The sequence below is a fragment of the Artemia sp. Qi Xiang Cuo genome, chromosome 16 (genome assembly GCF_049724085.1).
Source record: "Artemia sp. Qi Xiang Cuo chromosome 16, ASM4972408v1, whole genome shotgun sequence".
NCBI classification, from domain to species: Eukaryota; Metazoa; Arthropoda; class Branchiopoda; order Anostraca; family Artemiidae; genus Artemia; species Artemia sp. Qi Xiang Cuo.
In genome coordinates this window covers 54,713,639-54,730,757 of record NC_142809.1, presented here as the reverse complement: position 1 = coordinate 54,730,757, position 17,119 = coordinate 54,713,639, and the positions used below count along the sequence as shown (strand labels likewise).

Sequence of the window (17,119 nt, the reverse complement as noted above, 5' to 3'; positions counted from 1 at the left end):
TACTATGGGCTGTGGTTCACTCTTTACTAGGTTGCAGCTACTGCTTCAGCCATGATAACAAAAAGTAAGGGATTCGATTTCAAGGGATTCCTGAAAATATCCAATGTCATCCTGAAGCCTCAAAATAATAAATGATCACTAGATATAAGAGCTGATCTACAAGGGATGAGTTGTTAGGGCATGCACACACACAATACATTTTGAATAAATACACAGTTTTATTGGGTAATGCTTGATATAACATTATTTTTTCACTACGACGTTGTCGTGCCAAAAGGTTATATCTGAGATTTTTACACTTCTAAGATAATTGCCAAAAAACTGTTTGCTAAGCTGTTCTCAAAGGGAGAACCAGCAGCAGTATGTAGATCAGGAGTATCAAAGTGAGACTGGCCATATACTATTCTACTGATTTTCCCTTTGAGAATAGCTACACAAACGGTTTTCAGCAATTATGTTAGAGGCATGAAAATGTCTGATACGTCTTTTAGACATGGCAACAACAACATATCTCCAGCAGAGAAGACCATATAGAACTTTTAATAGCGCCAGACTCCAAAGGAAAAAGTATTAACTATTACGACTACCACTACTGACAACTCTCTGCGGGGACACAGCTGAGTGAACAGCCACCTGAGGGAACACAGCTATGCACACTTCTCCTCCATCCCAATCTATTCAATGCCTCCAAATTTATATCCTCCCAAAAAGTTCCAATTTCCCTTAAATCTTTCTTTACGACTTCCTCCTGCCCCATGCGGAGACGACCTTTTTTCGTTTGGCCTTAGGTTGGTCGAAACCAAAAAGTGTAAACACCATCTAAAAACTCTTAATTTGGCTACAGAGATGTCACTACGCTACACAAATCCGCACGGTTTATATCCTTTTATTTAAGGAGTTTTATAGTCATATATCCATTTGTCAATCATTCGAGATTTTTGAAAACCCTGCTCTTCAAAAAAGCAACAATTACACAGACACCAGGCGTTGGAGCAAATTCAAACAAATCCTGGAGGGGAAAACCCATTTTCCAATAAACAGCCAAAGTGTGGTGATTGAGCGGTAGGCAATTTGTATTGTATGGATAACATGATGCGTGACACAAATATGGTGTAAATATAATCTAAAATATAGCCATAAAATTGTTTATGCTTGAAACTTTTGGGGAGGGAAAACGAATCTGGAGGGGTAGCACGAGCTCTGGAGGGCGAAACTGTAACCTGCCCAATTGCAATTTACCTTCTTGATGCAGGGTACATATTTTCAGCAAACCAAAGACTAAGGAAAATTTCATGAACTTCAAGCCTATCCCCAAGGAATTGGAATAAATTTCATAGTTTTGTAGATTTGAATAAATCGTTGGTTAATAATAAAACCAGATTAATGAATCACTTAATTATTAATTATCAATTTGGTTAATTTACTGGGGTCGATACTCTTCATTTAATTTGATTTATTTGGTTATTTTGATTTTATTTAGATTTTGTTTGTTGTTACTGTACAGAAAGTTGAAGAGCCATCTGTTTATTCCGGTATCTGGAAATAGTGTTATTTGTTGATTGTAGAGCGTATAACCCACACTCGAGTTATCCGCATTGTCGGTCATTAATTTGATAGTTTTGTCAAAACATTTTTTATTGATTAATAAAGAACTTGAACTTGAGGATAGGTTTTATATTTGTAACATAATCGATGATACGCTTTATATTAGTATATAATACAGGATTATATTTGTAATATAATTTGTTTTCAGTAAAGTCCCAGTGACGCAGTAGGCTTTAGACTTCTACTGTTAGAGAATGGGGCAGCAACACGACTCTTGTTTGTAGTAATTTTTGATCATTTTGAGCTTGATTTAAACATTCAAATTAACCTTTACTAGTTTTAAGGTTTATTTATTCGTTTATATTAGTACCTGTTGTATGTTTGTTTGCTATGATTGTTTATTTAATTTCTATTCTTTTTGGGTTTCATTGATATTTTAATAGTAATTTCTAGTCGTTTTGAGTCTGGATTATTATAGGTTTTTATTTCTGCTGATCTTACTTTTAATACGGCCTTTACTTTTCTTTGAAAAACTTCTTTTTCGGAAAGTTTTAGTTTTTTAATTAATATTAAACAAGTGAGCAACGGCATACTGCTTATGCATTAGTATTTTTAAATCCTAAAAAAGCCGACATAAATTACTATAGCTTAGGTTCGCCTCAGGTGGCCTTTTTATCCGCAATAAAAAGTGATTTTGAAAAAACAATGATTGCGTTGCTCAGTAACACTGTTGCCCAGTAACACTGTTGCCCAGTAACACTGGTAACATTTCCGGCCAGTGTTCTGGTTAATTTCAGCGAATTTCTAGTTTTCTGGCATTTAAGGATTATACAAGTGAGTGGAGGTGTACTGCTTATGAAATAGTATATTTGAGTTCTATAATTCATGTTAAATTACTAAGGCCTAGGTTACCTTTGGCAGACCATATTACCAGCAACGAACTGTAGTTTTTAAATCGATGACCGTAACTGTATTGCAAAGCAACATTGCAACTCTTGCAATAATTACAACTAGTTTTCTGCTAAAAAAGAAAAGAAAAACTGTGTTCAGACAAATTGCCGTCCATCAGTCCGGAGGTGTACTGCTTATTAAATAGTATATTTGAGTTCTATAATTCATGTTAAATTACTAAGGCCTAGGTTACCTTTGGCAGACCATATTACCAGCAACGAACTGTAGTTTTTAAATCGATGACCGTAACTGTATTGCAAAGCAACATTGCAACTCTTGCAATAATTACAACTAGTTTTCTGCTAAAAAAGAAAAGAAAAACGGTGTTCAGACAAATTGCCGTCCATCAGTCCGGAGGTGTACTGCTTATGAAATAGTATATTTGAGTTCTATAATTCATGTTAAATTACTAAGGCCTAGGTTACCTTTGGAAGACCATATTACCAGCAACGAACTGTAGTTTTTAAATCGATGACCGTAACTGTGTTGCAAAGCAACATTGCAACTCTTGCAATAATTACAACTAGTTTTCTGCTAAAAAAGAAAAGAAAAACGGTGTTCAGACAAATTGCCGTCCATCAGTCCGGAGGTGTACTGCTTATGAAATAGTATATTTGAGTTCTATAATTCATGTTAAATTACTAAGGCCTAGGTTACCTTTGGCAGACCATATAACCAGCAACGAAATGTAGTTTTTAAATCGATGACCGTAACTGTGTTGCAAAGCAACATTGCAACTCTTGCAATAATTACAACTAGTTTTCTGCTAAAAAAGAAAAGAAAAACGGTGTTCAGACAAATTGCCGTCCATCAGTCCGGAGGTGTACTGCTTATGAAATAGTATATTTGAGTTCTATAATTCATGTTAAATTACTAAGGCCTAGGTTACCTTTGGCAGACCATATTACCAGCAACGAACTGTAGTTTTTAAATCGATGACCGTAACTGTGTTGCAAAGCAACATTGCAACTCTTGCAATAATTACAACTAGTTTTCTGCTAAAAAAGAAAAGAAAAACGGTGTTCAGACAAATTGCCGTCCATCAGTTCGGAGGTGTACTGCTTATGAAATAGTATATTTCAGTTCTATAATTCATGTTAAATTACTAAGGCCTAGGTTACCTTTGGCAGACCATATTACCAGCAACGAAGTGTAGTTTTTAAATCGATGACCGTAACTGTGTTGCAAAGCAACATTGCAACTCTTGCAATAATTACAACTAGTTTTCTGCTAAAAAAGAAAAGAAAAACGGTGTTCAGACAAATTGCCGTCCAATTGCCGTCCAAAGACAAATTGCCGTCCATCAAGTTTTCTAGTTTCAAAATTACGTATTAACTGTTCAATTATGGATTTTTTTTAAAGTAATTATTGCTCTAAATATACATTTTCTAATGCTAAAACAAAATTTCCTAGACAAAAAATTTCTAGTACTTATTAGGTTAAGTGTTTATTTTCTATTATTACAAGGAATAAAATAATAAAAATGAATCCCAAATTTTTTAAAGGTCTAGGGCAAATCTATGTGTACCTATAAACAGGTGTTAGGGATTAAAATCGATTTCCAGTTTCTGGTTTCCAGTTCGCAAGTTTCTGGTGAAATTATAAATATATATATTTACCTAAATTAAATAATTATTTTTCTGAGAAATATAAGTAGGCCCAAAACATTACCCTGGAAAATACCACAATAGATAGTAAAAAATTTGATAATTGATCATTTGGAAGGAAGTTACGATTGGACAATGCTAAGAAACATTGCTAGAAATGTATGGTTGCCCAAAAGAGTACCCTGGGAAATACCAAAACAAATAGGTAGGGGATTTATTTTTATATTCAAGTATTTGCACCCTACCAGAAATGAATAAAGCAACAATTTGCAATGTGAGTACTGAAAGTGCCTTTTTCTGTCTTTTAATTAGATGTATTTAGCAGATTAAAATTAAAATAGTACTGTTAAATAAAGGAAGCTTACAACATTATTTTGAAGACAATCTTGTGAAGGTATAATAAGATTCCTACCATCCATTGGCTGATCAGGACTTGAAGGATATATGATTTCTTGTATTGAAACATTGCTTCTATGTGTGTCCTGCAATATAAATGGAGAAAGTTAAGCAATATTTTGCGCAAAAGAAAAAAGTGAAAAAAACAATACAAACCTATTTTTAGCTATAACATATTTGTCTTTAGTTTTTCAAATCTTCTTCACACCATGTCTGTCACCCAACCTGATCTGGGCGTCCAGGTTTTCTCCTGCAGGCTCTTTAGTGGCTATTGTATAGGAATTCTGGCAAATTCCCCCAGTGTAAAATATCCTCGCTACAAAAAACTCTCACCTTGGAAAATACGAAGAGTAGAATCCCCCCCACTAAAAATGTACGCATACTTCCCAATAACGAATACGACACGCAAACAATGCGCAAACCTCGTAACTTACAGCCCTTTCCCCATGGGCTGTGGCGTGTCTTGTTTTAAAACCGAATGTTTTCTGATGGAAATAATGAGCGATGATGAAACTTAAAACGAAGAAAACTTATTCCTTCACAGTTTGTATAACATATATCTGAAATATTGGTTCAAACAAACTCTCTTGATATTTTTTCTCCCAATGATTTTTCATTATTTTAAGTTTAATCTTCACTTTTTATTTTCACCAGAAAAACTTTTGGCCCAACATACGGGTTGAACCGAGCTAAAAAATTAAATCCGGTTCTAAACTACAGCTCGCCTAGGCGAGCTGTAGTTTCTTTTCTTTGAAGAATGCCATTTTCTTTAAAGTTTTCTGGAAAACATATGATATTTGCTAGGGAATATTAATTAATTGCTACACGAGAAGGTTCGTCTACAATACGATTGGCCTTGACTTGAACTTTTCATTCTTATCCTTTAGAGTTTCTTAAAAGCAGCTATAAGAAGATGAATCCTTGACATGGCAGAACAAACAGTTAAAGAAAGGTTAAATGTAAAAAAAAAACATAGGAAATTTTGCAATGGGGGAATTTGCTAGAATTCCAATACGAAATTATTTTTGTTTGTTTTGTTTGTCTTGCTTTCTCTTTACTGACTCAATTTTACGCGCGGAGATGTTAAAGGCAATTGTCCAGAGTAAATTTTCACCGGGATTGAATAGTCTAGGGGATCTTTCTGTGGGGAGGGAAATATTTCCATGGAAGTGGGACCAGATTCCCTGGCATTATTTGAAAAACGATCAGAAATTAAATTGAAAAAAAAAGTTTTTTTTCAACTGAAAATAAGGACCAATATTAAAACTTAAAACGAACAGAAATTATTACGGATATGAGGGGGGGGGGGTGCCCCCTCTTCAACACCTCACTTTTTACGCTTAAGTTTGAATTTGGTCCCAATTCTTTAAGAACGACTCCTGAAACACAAGGGTCGTTTATTTAGAACAATTAGAAGCTATTCAAAAGTACAAAAACGCGTAAAGCGTTAGCGTAAAGAGCAGGGTGTTGAAGAGGGGACAACCCCCCCCCCCCTTATATACGAAAGAATTTTTGTTCGTTTTAAGTTAAAATGTTGATCCTTACTTTCTGTAGAAAAAACTTGTATTTTATATTTCTGATCATTTTTTAAATAATGCCAGGATACGACTTAAAATGCTTGAAATACATAAGGCTATAGAAACTATTACAGGAATTTGAAATTTTCGAAATCATCTCACTCGAATTAAAAGAGTTGATTCATTAATTACAAAAAATGTCAGATGGTCATGGAAACAAGAGGGCATGTATAAGAAGAATATCCAGCTGGCATTAGACACTGGCTAGAGACATTTTAGAAATTAGATGTTGAGCTGGAGGACATAGTTGTGGAGATAAATGTCCGACAGCTGGGAAGTTATGCGGTAAGGATGGGTAAATTCCAGTCCCCAAATGCCTAGTTAGCCCTTTTTATGCTGAAGTAGTTGGCACTTGTGGCTTGAACTTCGACTCAAGTTTGGTGAGTCCAGTTATGGTAATACTTGATAATAATCCAACTTGACTTGACTGAACCTTTTCTTGGGAATAGTGCCTCTTCTAAAATTTTCCTTTAGTCTTTGGACAGATAATAAATGGCCATTGACTTCCCGGGGGACCCCACATTGGCTACTTAATTCAACAGGTGTATGTTAAAAGAAATAAATTTTACAGAATATTGAAAAAACTAAAATAAAAATAGCGTTTATTTGACATGACCTTTATTAAAAATCATGTGTTTGCGTAGTGAGATTTGATTTTGCATCGAAAATACATTTAAATTAATTTTAGTGACACAAAGTTAATTTTATAATTATTTCTATGTGTGAGAAAACGGGATAACACGTATTTAAAAAAAAGAAACTTTTTAGCAGATGGAGAACCAAAGAAGATTTAAAAAAGCGGGTTCAATCAATCAATAGGGCGTGTTAAGCTTAAGAATCTTGGCTAAAAATCCCAGTTTCACAAAAAAAAACATATAATCACTTTTAAATTACTGGAGCCAAAATGGCGTCCTCACTTCGAACAAACAGGCTCAAACTCAAAATTATAGTATCTAATCGGGAATGTTTAAGTATCATCACTATGGTATCAGGTATGCAAAGGCCATTTATCTTACCTTCATGAATAAGGTTGATTTTGTTTGAACGTCTAGCATATTGATTATTCATAATTATGCTCAACCACTTATAGGGGATTTACAGGCACACTAGACATGGGAGGGTTTATGAAAAACCATGGATAAGATTACGGGTTGCCCTTGAGTTTGACTGTATGCCAGGGTTGCCATCTGAAGAATATTTATGTTAAAACGACATTGTTTTTTTTTATTATTTTATTTTTAGACACAGGCGTAAACGCAATCTTATTTTATTGATGAGAGGAAAACTTAGAAAATATACTGAAAATATACGAAATTATAAAACAAATTGTAAAATTCTCAAAATTTTGGGGTGATGGGGCAAGGGCCCTAAGACCTCCGACCATTTCTTTGTAACTTGGCTTGATGAGAAACAAGTTCAGTCTAAGTTCTAATGCGTTTCATTTTTGATGTTCAGGTCCAATGTGTCTAAAAAGAGACATCGACAAGGAAAGGAGGTCTTAAGGGCCTTTCCACATTGCTCCGAAATTTTGATATATTTACTTTGTGTTTTATAATTTCTTATATTTTCAGTGCATTGTGCCTTCTTTAAAGTTCCCCCACTCAGAAGAAAAAAAAATATTGCGTATTTGTCTACATCTAAAAATAAAAAAAAATAAAGAAGAAACAGTGTCGTTTTGATATAAATATTTTTATCTTGTCCCTGGGATACTTTACTGAAAATGTAAGAAAATATAAAATCCATAGTAAAAATGGTACTGTTGTATTATCTGTAAGACACGCCAGAAGTGAAGTTTGGTTAATGCTAATGAAATACAACAAAATAGGATAGAAATATAATTGTTTAGAAACAAATTTCGGCTATATATTTGGACATCAGGGGGTGGGGGGTAAAGAATATCATATATTAAATACGTAACCTAACCTAACCTAGGTACCTTTTTTGCCCCTAAACGCCCAAAAAAAAACATTTAAATACTGCAAACACAGTGAAAATTAGTGTTTGCAATCCTCAGCATAGGAATTGTCCGTTGAAAGAAAACTGTTTGACTAGGTTCTTCAGCATGTTCAGTTTACAATATCGCGCGTGTGTTACAGATAATACAACAGTACTGTAAAAAATCTCAAAATTTCAGGGCAGGGAAGAGCGTAGTAAGGCCACCTTTCCTTGTGTATGTGCCTTTTTAGATACCGTGGAGTGGCACGTTAGGGCTTAAAACTTGCAACCCGATTCTCCTCAGCTTTAGGGTCTGCGAAGGGTTATTGGCGGTCGAAGATGGGATATGACAGACTGAGTGATCTCATGATCATGGCCGCCGAAAAAGAGGAGGTAAAGAAACTGGATTCGGATAGATTAGTCAACAATTTCTCCAAGCAGCGAAGTCGTTGCTACCCCCTGCTTTAGGTATATTTGCTTTACATTTTTTTTCTCGTATCTCCACTAAAGAACCAAAAAAGCACCCCTTCCATATATTTTTGTGAATTCATGTCCCTGCAAAGACGCAGTTGTTATACAAGATTTAAATATTTCTGCTAAAGTATAAATTTCCGGTTACTACGGTTACTACTATGCTACTTCATATGTAGTAGGCTTCATTAGCCTACTTCATAGGCTAATAAGCAGAATCATCATAGATGACACATTTTGCATGCAGCTCCACTACATTTTACACCTACACTTTACCACTACGACTCATATTCCCAAAATCTTAAGATTTTGTGATCTTTCATAAGCAAACTTTCTTTGGAAGTTTAGCATAATATCAAAACTTGTATCCCAAAGAAGCTTGAGTTTTAAATGTTCCAAGCCTTTGTTTGCCAAGTGACTTGGAGTGAATTTGCGATAAAAGGCGTTTTCCATCATTAAATTTCTAATAGAGGTGTCTAAAATATCGTAGTGTATTGTACGACACTTTCAGAGTGTCGTATTTGCGACACTCTGAAAGATTCTAGAATATAACTGATATTTAGACATTCAATGAGCTATAAAAATCTACATGTATTCTCAAAAAGAAATTCTTCTTTCTAAAAAAATGAAAAATATATTTGTTAACTTTACTAAGCTTTTTATGATTAGCCTAGATCAAAGTATAAACACATACTGAAAAGTACTGACAATACCTATCCTCTCCACACAAAAAAAGTGACCCTTTGTCCGCGTCTCCGGAGACATTTCCATACCTATGCGAATCTGGAGCATAAATCACAAGTTCCGTAGGTGATTATACTTGTTCCGTAAAAGCTGTATTAAATTTAATTTATTGGCTCGGAGCGATTAAGCAGTACAACATTTACCCTCTAGAGGTGCTGAGGTACGCGGGGTCACTTTTGAAGAGTTTTGTCAGTACTTGGTCAGTATGTGTTTATACTTTGGCCTAGATTAACATCCATTAAACAATACCGTTCAAACTTCATTTTACCATAATTAACACATTTTTTCAAATGAAAGTAACGAGCAAAAACAAGACTTACAAAGAACAAAAATTATCCAATATATGAGATAATAGGAGATATTTATTTCAAGAAATTACTATCACAAGCCCCCAAGGGCTGAATAAGCATTTCGGAGTCATAAAAAACTATATAGACAAAAAAAAAAAAAAAACATAAACAAGCACGACATCGAAAAAAATTTCGAACAATGCCAAAACAACATTATCAGAATGACAAACTATTCCTTAGTCAAAAATATAAAACTGCAAAATGTCAGCAAGTCAAAAAGGTAAGAACTGATAAAACTAAAAAAAGAATGAAAATCAAATGTGAGAGGCTACCACCCGTAAAAATCAACCCCCTTCCCTCTTTATTATACAGTTTGACCAGTTGGCTACTTTCCGAATACCAAAATTCGAATATAAGTCCTTAATTTTGGAGACAATGAGCCTTTGTGGCTTGAGCCCCGACTCAGTTACCATTTTGAGCAGCGAAAGGATAAAAATGATACTTTACTGTGTCATGATTTATTACTGGAATTAATAAAAAAAAACTTTTTCCACAAAAAAAGTTTTTCAAAGAAAAGTAAAGAACTCCATTAAACAAAAAATGAGCAAAAATAAAATCAAATAATCTACCAAGCGTGAAACTACCACAAATCAGCATCGATAAATAAATAAAAACCCAAAATGAAGAGAAATTACAATAAATTACCGAGTCAAACTCATAAGGAGCAGAAATTAACATAAATTTGGCTCAAAACCCCTGTGTCTTCCCAAGGTCAGAACATAATCTGCACTTTACTGAAAAAATATCAATGTTTTTACTTTTATAACTTTAATAAATCAAATAATATTAACATTTTGATTACTAAATATCAGTATATGTATGTTAAACTGATAATGCACATTCATTTGTATTTTTTTCAGTAAAGTGCAAATTATGTTCTTGCCTTGGAAAGGCGTAGGGGTTTTGAGACAACTCCTTCGATATGAAGTGCCCGGGTGTGGAGAGAAAAAAATAGTACATTGTGTCCACATCGTTCTTTACTTAGGCAGCGCTATCGCGCTGCCTATGAAAGAGAACTAGAACATAAAATTTCAGTTCGAATGACCCATTTTCAATATTATATTTTGCGGTCACTGGCTTGACACAATAACTCTTGGCAAAAAAAGTAATAAGTAAATAAAAAAGTGCCTATAAACACGCTTCATGGGGAAAATACGAATTTCGGGTTTTTGTAGATACGTTCTGAGACATGTTGAATTTGGTAGTATAATTTCTTTAAGATTTCAGGCTTTGTTTTGGGGGGGGGGGGGCTTTTCCACAATATTAAGCGAATATTCTTATACTTATAACTTTAATAGGTAAATTTAAAGTCACTGACTTCAAATATTGGATTCAGCACAGTAAGTTGTTTTTCATGTTTGTAGACTACTACTATCAAAATCCCAAGGGGGGTTCACTTTCACCCATTCCCCTCCCACTAATCTGGAGAAAAATTAGATACTTATGTGTTATCCCGACTGCACTCAAGAAGTTTGATCTGATCATGTGTTTAAAACCAGTTTTATGTGTGCACTCTCAGATAATCAACTTAGCCTGAGTGAGATAAACTACTTTGCAGGTATATTTTAATTAAATATTTTAATATATAGAATTGGCTAGGTTAGATATTTAACTAATTAATTTCTGAGACCACACTGGCTAATCATGATAAACAAAAAATCGCGAAGAAAGGAAACGAGGACAATTAACAGCCAGTGAAAAAATTGAAAAATTATGCAAATATTTCGGTCAAGACCTCCGCTTGACCGTCCTCAGTGCAGAATAAAACTGATAAAAATATAAAAACCAAACCTTAAAATAAAAACACGAAACTAAAATTGGACGACCCTTTCCTAGTAACGGTGAAAGTGTAAAGGGTAACAAGGAAACGAGGACAATTAACAGCCAGTTACCCTTTCACCGTTACTAGGAAAGGGTCGTCCAATTTTAGTTTCGTGTTTTTATTTTAAGGTTTGGTTTTTATATTTTTATAAGTTTTATTCTGCACTGAGGACGGTCAAGCGGAGGTCTTGACCGAAATATTTGCATAATTTTTCAATTTTTTCACTGGCTGTTAATTGTCCTCGTTTCCTTTCTTCGCGATTTTTTGTTTATTAGATATTTAACAAAATACGTTCTGGGCCGCCTGTTTTCCATAATTCTCTGTTGTAGTTTCCATAGTTTTGTTACTAAAGTATTATATTTTCATAAGATTTCTACTGAGAAGGGTCACTCTATACTACTAAATCATCAGTATTAACGGTTTGATCCGCATGATTAATGAAGATTATTTTAAACAAAATCCAAAGAAATGTCTCTTAGAAACATTATCTAAGAGGCTCAATGGTTCTGACTACGACACGTTTCTCCGTTCCACTAGTTATCACATAATAGTTATCACAAGTATTACAAGTTCTACTATGGGAAATGATGATACTTGTGATAACTAGAAAATTCCAACTGGTAGTTTAAAACTATGGAAGACTGCTTCAAAAAATCCACGGGAATCGCTCCGGAGAGTAAGCAGCTGAAGCTGTTGCCAAGCCTTGGTAGCAAGCTTTTCTATGGTGCAATTCTCCACGGCTGAAATCTTCTCTGTGTGCAGTCTTTCCATATGCAACCGTCTAATCTGGTAAATTGGCGCAAATTCTCTTAATACTTAATAAATATTAAAAAAAAAAAAAAAAAAAAAAAAATCATGTTTTCCAAATGAAAGTAAGGAGCAAAATTCAAACTAGAAACGAACATAAATTATTCCGTATACGAAGGGGTTGCCCCCACCCTTCCTCAATATCTTGCTCCTCACGCTGAAGTTTTTCGCACTTAAAAAAAAAAGTGTTTCCTTTTCTAATTAAACGGCCCTTGTGTTTCAAGAGCCGTTCGAAAAAAAAAATTGGGACAAATAGTCAAACTTAAGCGTAAAGAGCAAGGTGTTAAGGTGGGGGGCGGGGCTCCTTCATATAAGGAATAATTTCTGTTCGTTTTGAGTTTTATTGTTGCTCCTTACTTTCATTTAAAAAAAACTAGTTTTTTTATTTAATTTCTGATCGTTTTTCAAATTATGCCAGTAAATTTGGCTCACCTTCCATGAAAAATTCCCTACCCTCACGCGAAACTCCTCCGTTGAAAGTTCCTCCACGTAAAATACGTCCCACGTAAAATATATCCCCCTTATGATTCCCTCCAAACAATTCCATCCTCGATGAAATGCCCTCACCCCCTCATCCGTATAATTTCTTACGGACGATTCAGCCCGAAAAATTATCCTTAGTATGCTGTCAATTGAAAAAGACTAATTTCAAATCGTTTTCCGATCACTCCGGAAGTCCCCCTTCTGCATAATCTTTTTCCCGGAAATCCAAAGCCGCTGAAAATTTACCCCAGACAATTCCCCCGGAACATCTCCACATGCAAAATTGAGCTAGCACAGAGAAAGAAAGACAAATAAAAAGAGTTTCGTACAGGAATTCTGTCAAATCCCCCACGTGTAAAATTTCCCCCGGATATTTTCCTCCCTATAGGAAATCATCCCGACAGAAACCCTCCCTCAGCACAAATCCCCCCCCCGGAAAATGTCTTTATTACTCCCAATAACGAATACTATACGGAAACAATGGACAAATTTCATAGCTTACAGGCCTTTCCCACGGGCTGCGGGGGGGGGGGGGGGGGGGGGGCATGTCACCCCTAAAGGCGTAGTAATTAGATCTTTCAACTATGCTGAGTAAAATGTATATCTCAAAATTTTGATCGGACGACTTTGGGGAAAAGGGGCATGAAAGGGGGTCTAATTGCCCTCCAATCTTTTTGACCATTTAAAAAGGGTGCTAGAACTTCTGATTTCCATCCGAATGCACACCCTACCGAACTTTAGTTTAGACCATTAGTTTTATAAGATCACTCCTGGAAAAATAAACAAAAAATAAAATAAACACGCATCAGTGATGTTTCTTCTAGCAAAAAATCTAAAATTCCGCATTTTTGCAGATCCGAGTCTGAAACATCTACAGTAGGGTTCTCTGATACGCTGAATCTTATGGTGGGATTTTCATTCAGATTTCTTGATTTTTAGGGGGTATTTCGTCCCTTTTATGAAAATCCGGCAAATTTTCTAAGGCTCGTAGCTTTTGATGAATAACATTATCTTATAGATTTGGAATCAGTATAATAAGTCAATTCTTTTGATGCATTTATTGATATCAAAATTCTGATTTTTAGACTTTCGGTTACTATTGAGCCGAGTAGCTTCTTACTTACAGTTCGTTACCACGTAGTGTTTGACAACCAGAAAAGAAGAAGGAAGTTTTTTCCTATGACAAGTACCCATTAATTAAAATCTATAACAGAGCCTTTACTATGTCTTGGGCAACTTACCAAATAAGCAAACTTACCAAACTTACCACTTACCAAATACGCAGGTAATAGGCAAACGACTATTATAGCATAAGGATGTATTCTAAAGAAGGGGCAGTGGAAAATGGTACCTTTACCAAATTTTCAATGTAGCAAGGTTTCTGATAACATATTTTTGAACATTACCCTTTCCTCACAGCGAAAACCTTTATACGGGTGTGCCCTTACCATCAGGATTTCCCCGTACCCATGGCACAAACAGCCCATGTCGAAAGCATGTGATTAAGATTTTTTTTTTTAATGTTCTTAGTTTTTTTTTTAATGTTCTTAGGCAGTGTGGTTGAAGACCACACTGCATTTCCATGACGCACAAATAAGAGCTCAAATAGGGATAAATCCTTTTATTAGACAATGAAAAAACCCTGACAAAAAATTATGGATATTTCGATCACATATACAGTGATTATCAGCAGATATCAGTATATCTGCTGATGACGGTCACAGTATATGTGATTGAATTATCCATATTTTTTTTCATCGTTTTCACAGTCTAATAAAAGGATTTACCCCTGTTTGAACTGTTATTTGTGCGTTAAATGTTCTTTTCTCTAAGAGTGATTTTATTTTCAAAGAATTCGACAATTACGTAAAATATTACAAAAATTTCACAATTCGTACTATTTTGATCTTCTGGTAGGGGGGGGGGGTGGCAATTGCCATACATATACCGGTCATACAGACACAAATGTTAACTGGCTATCAAACAAAACGGATGGTTATAGGTAAACGTGTATACTGGTCCTCCCAGCAAGAAAAACTCCCAAGGACATACTTTGCTACGCATTTGTATTAAATTTGCACTTCCTACTCAAGGAGGACACCAACACCTAAAACAGACGAAGAGGTTCTATAAATGGCGATCAGTTAATCCATAAATCAAAATCTATAACGTATCCTTTACTATGTCTATGGTAGAAGTAATTTTCCACTTATAAATATTCAACAGTACTTAAGAAGTAAAAAAGGTAGTATATTTATACACAGCTGAAAGTCATGTACCCTGACAACCAATCATTCGAAATCCAGGAGTAAGAACACATTTATCTTAAAAACCAATACGCAATTTATTCACGTCGGCTCTGATGTCCAAAAAGGACCACGGACGCCTGTTTTGCTGTTTCTATGTGCACCCGGGGCTCATCATTCTGAACATATTAGATTTCAATGTGCCAACTTTGAAATTCATTAATCTTGTAGAACTCTTTCATTGGATAGGGCCCAGCCATCTCGAACAGCATCTAAAGGATGGCCCCGGTCCCTAGTCCCCTTCATGAAATTGGCATAAGTTTGCACAACATGTATACCTAGTTTCGTACAACACTGTGTTGAAGGATACTTTACGAGTAGATAGTTAAAGAAGGGAGGGGGATGGTTTAGTTTCTTAACCCTTCCTTTTCAAAAATTTAGGAATATTCCAGATAAAATAATGACAAACTTAATATCAAAAGTTTCGTTGTCTACTTTATTTGAAAAAAAAAACAAAAAACAACGGAAATCGATGGAAGAGTTGAGTATTGATCGATAGTGGTGACTGGATTTGTTAATACTATGTTTCTTTCATATTTTTATAGATGTTTTTAATTCAATTATTCTTAATTATTTACTTATATTTTATTACTGTTATTATCATCTTTAATATTTGTTTTCATTCACTGTGTTTTATTTTATAGGTTATTTATTTGGTTTCACTGTAATAGATTAGTATGTTTGATTTAAAAGGTAAGTAGTTGCGTGGATTTTTGCGCAACAACAAACCCTCATAAGATTTTCTCCAGAACAAGCGTTGTTTTTGCAGCTGTTTGCTGCTGCAGTTACTGATTATAATTGATTAGGAGCAGAACCTGTCGAACTATTCTATTACATAAATAAGAAAACAAAGCATAGCAGGAACTCTTTTTTTTGAAGATCAGAAAAAAAACATTTTGTCCTCTTCCCCCAACACAAAATTAGAAAGTTTCTCCGCACACCTGTATAACAAAGCATGCAAAAACAACAAGAAAAAAAAAATCCTGCATCGAAAAATTCAACCTACATAAATATCCAGGTTTTTTTTTCGTCTTTTTTTTTGAACAGACAACACCAAAAAGAACTTCGCATTAATTCCTAAATCAATTGATTTGTTCTATATACTTTCACATAGCTGGAATGTATCTTAACCTTTATTTAATGCTTACAATGAAGGATTCACAAATAATACATCTCACAATAAAATATAGCCTATCTCTTTCAATCAGGATTATTTTTCAATCAGCTCGGCCATTTACATTCATGACCAAAGGAGAATTTTTTTAATTATTTTCTTTCTTCTTCCAAAAAGCTTACAGCTTTTCAACATACATTGTAAGCATTATGGCTTAATATAAAAATCAAACAAGAAAAAAAAACTTACAAAAATAATTCAAATACACTTTAACTGCGTATCATACTTTCATTTCACTAAAAGGTGATTACCATAAAAGGAACAATTACATTTAGAATTACAAATCTTGTATATACTTCCAAGATAGTGGAAGCATTTCTATGTTTCAATAAAATGCGCTTTACTGAACATGCACGCAGTAGCCACACCCTCCTGAAAATAGAGCCGAGGAGGCGCCGACTTCCCGATACGTGGTGTTCATCTCGGAACACCACGTGTGCCGCAAAGGTCCGCCACGCTTGGCACGTGCCACCTAGTGTAAATAATTTCTGAGGAAGCGACCCCTCGAATACTGCTGTTAACAAGCAAGAGCAAAGCGACTCGGCTGCATAGAATTGCATATTGAGAACAATACAAACTCAGAAAAATCTGCTTAATGTTGCATTAAAAATAATTAGGATAATAAAATAAATTACTTTTTAAGGCATTAGGTCATTCAACACGATGCCAGGTGATAGAACAGCAACAGAAAAAAAAGTAGTACAAATGCTACTATCAATGATATTCAATAATTTAACTGTTATTCAAACAATTCGATGGTGACTATTGAGCAGGGAAAGAGCCCAAGAAAATTGTGGGCTATGTATAGGGCTCTAGGACCAAACCCACCGCCAACCATCTAGGGCCAAACAAAAAACAGGTCGTCCCCAAATGGGAAGCGAGGTCAAAAGGAAAGATTTAAGGATTTAAGGAAAACTTTGGGCTGCAGTGAATTGTTAGTAATAGTAGTAC

At 34.8% G+C, this 17,119-nt stretch overlaps 1 protein-coding gene across 2 annotated transcripts in view; it reads right to left on the bottom strand.

Annotated features, from left to right (window-relative positions):
- Positions 1–17,119, bottom strand: part of LOC148943107 (uncharacterized) — a 128,361-nt gene that overhangs the window by 38,285 nt on the left and 72,957 nt on the right. For both annotated transcript variants that reach the window (XM_089102510.1, XM_089102511.1), the window contains one exon: positions 4,469–4,585. In XM_089102510.1, the coding sequence (XP_088958636.1) occupies positions 4,469–4,585 (117 nt within the window). The remainder of the gene's footprint in view (positions 1–4,468; positions 4,586–17,119) is intronic.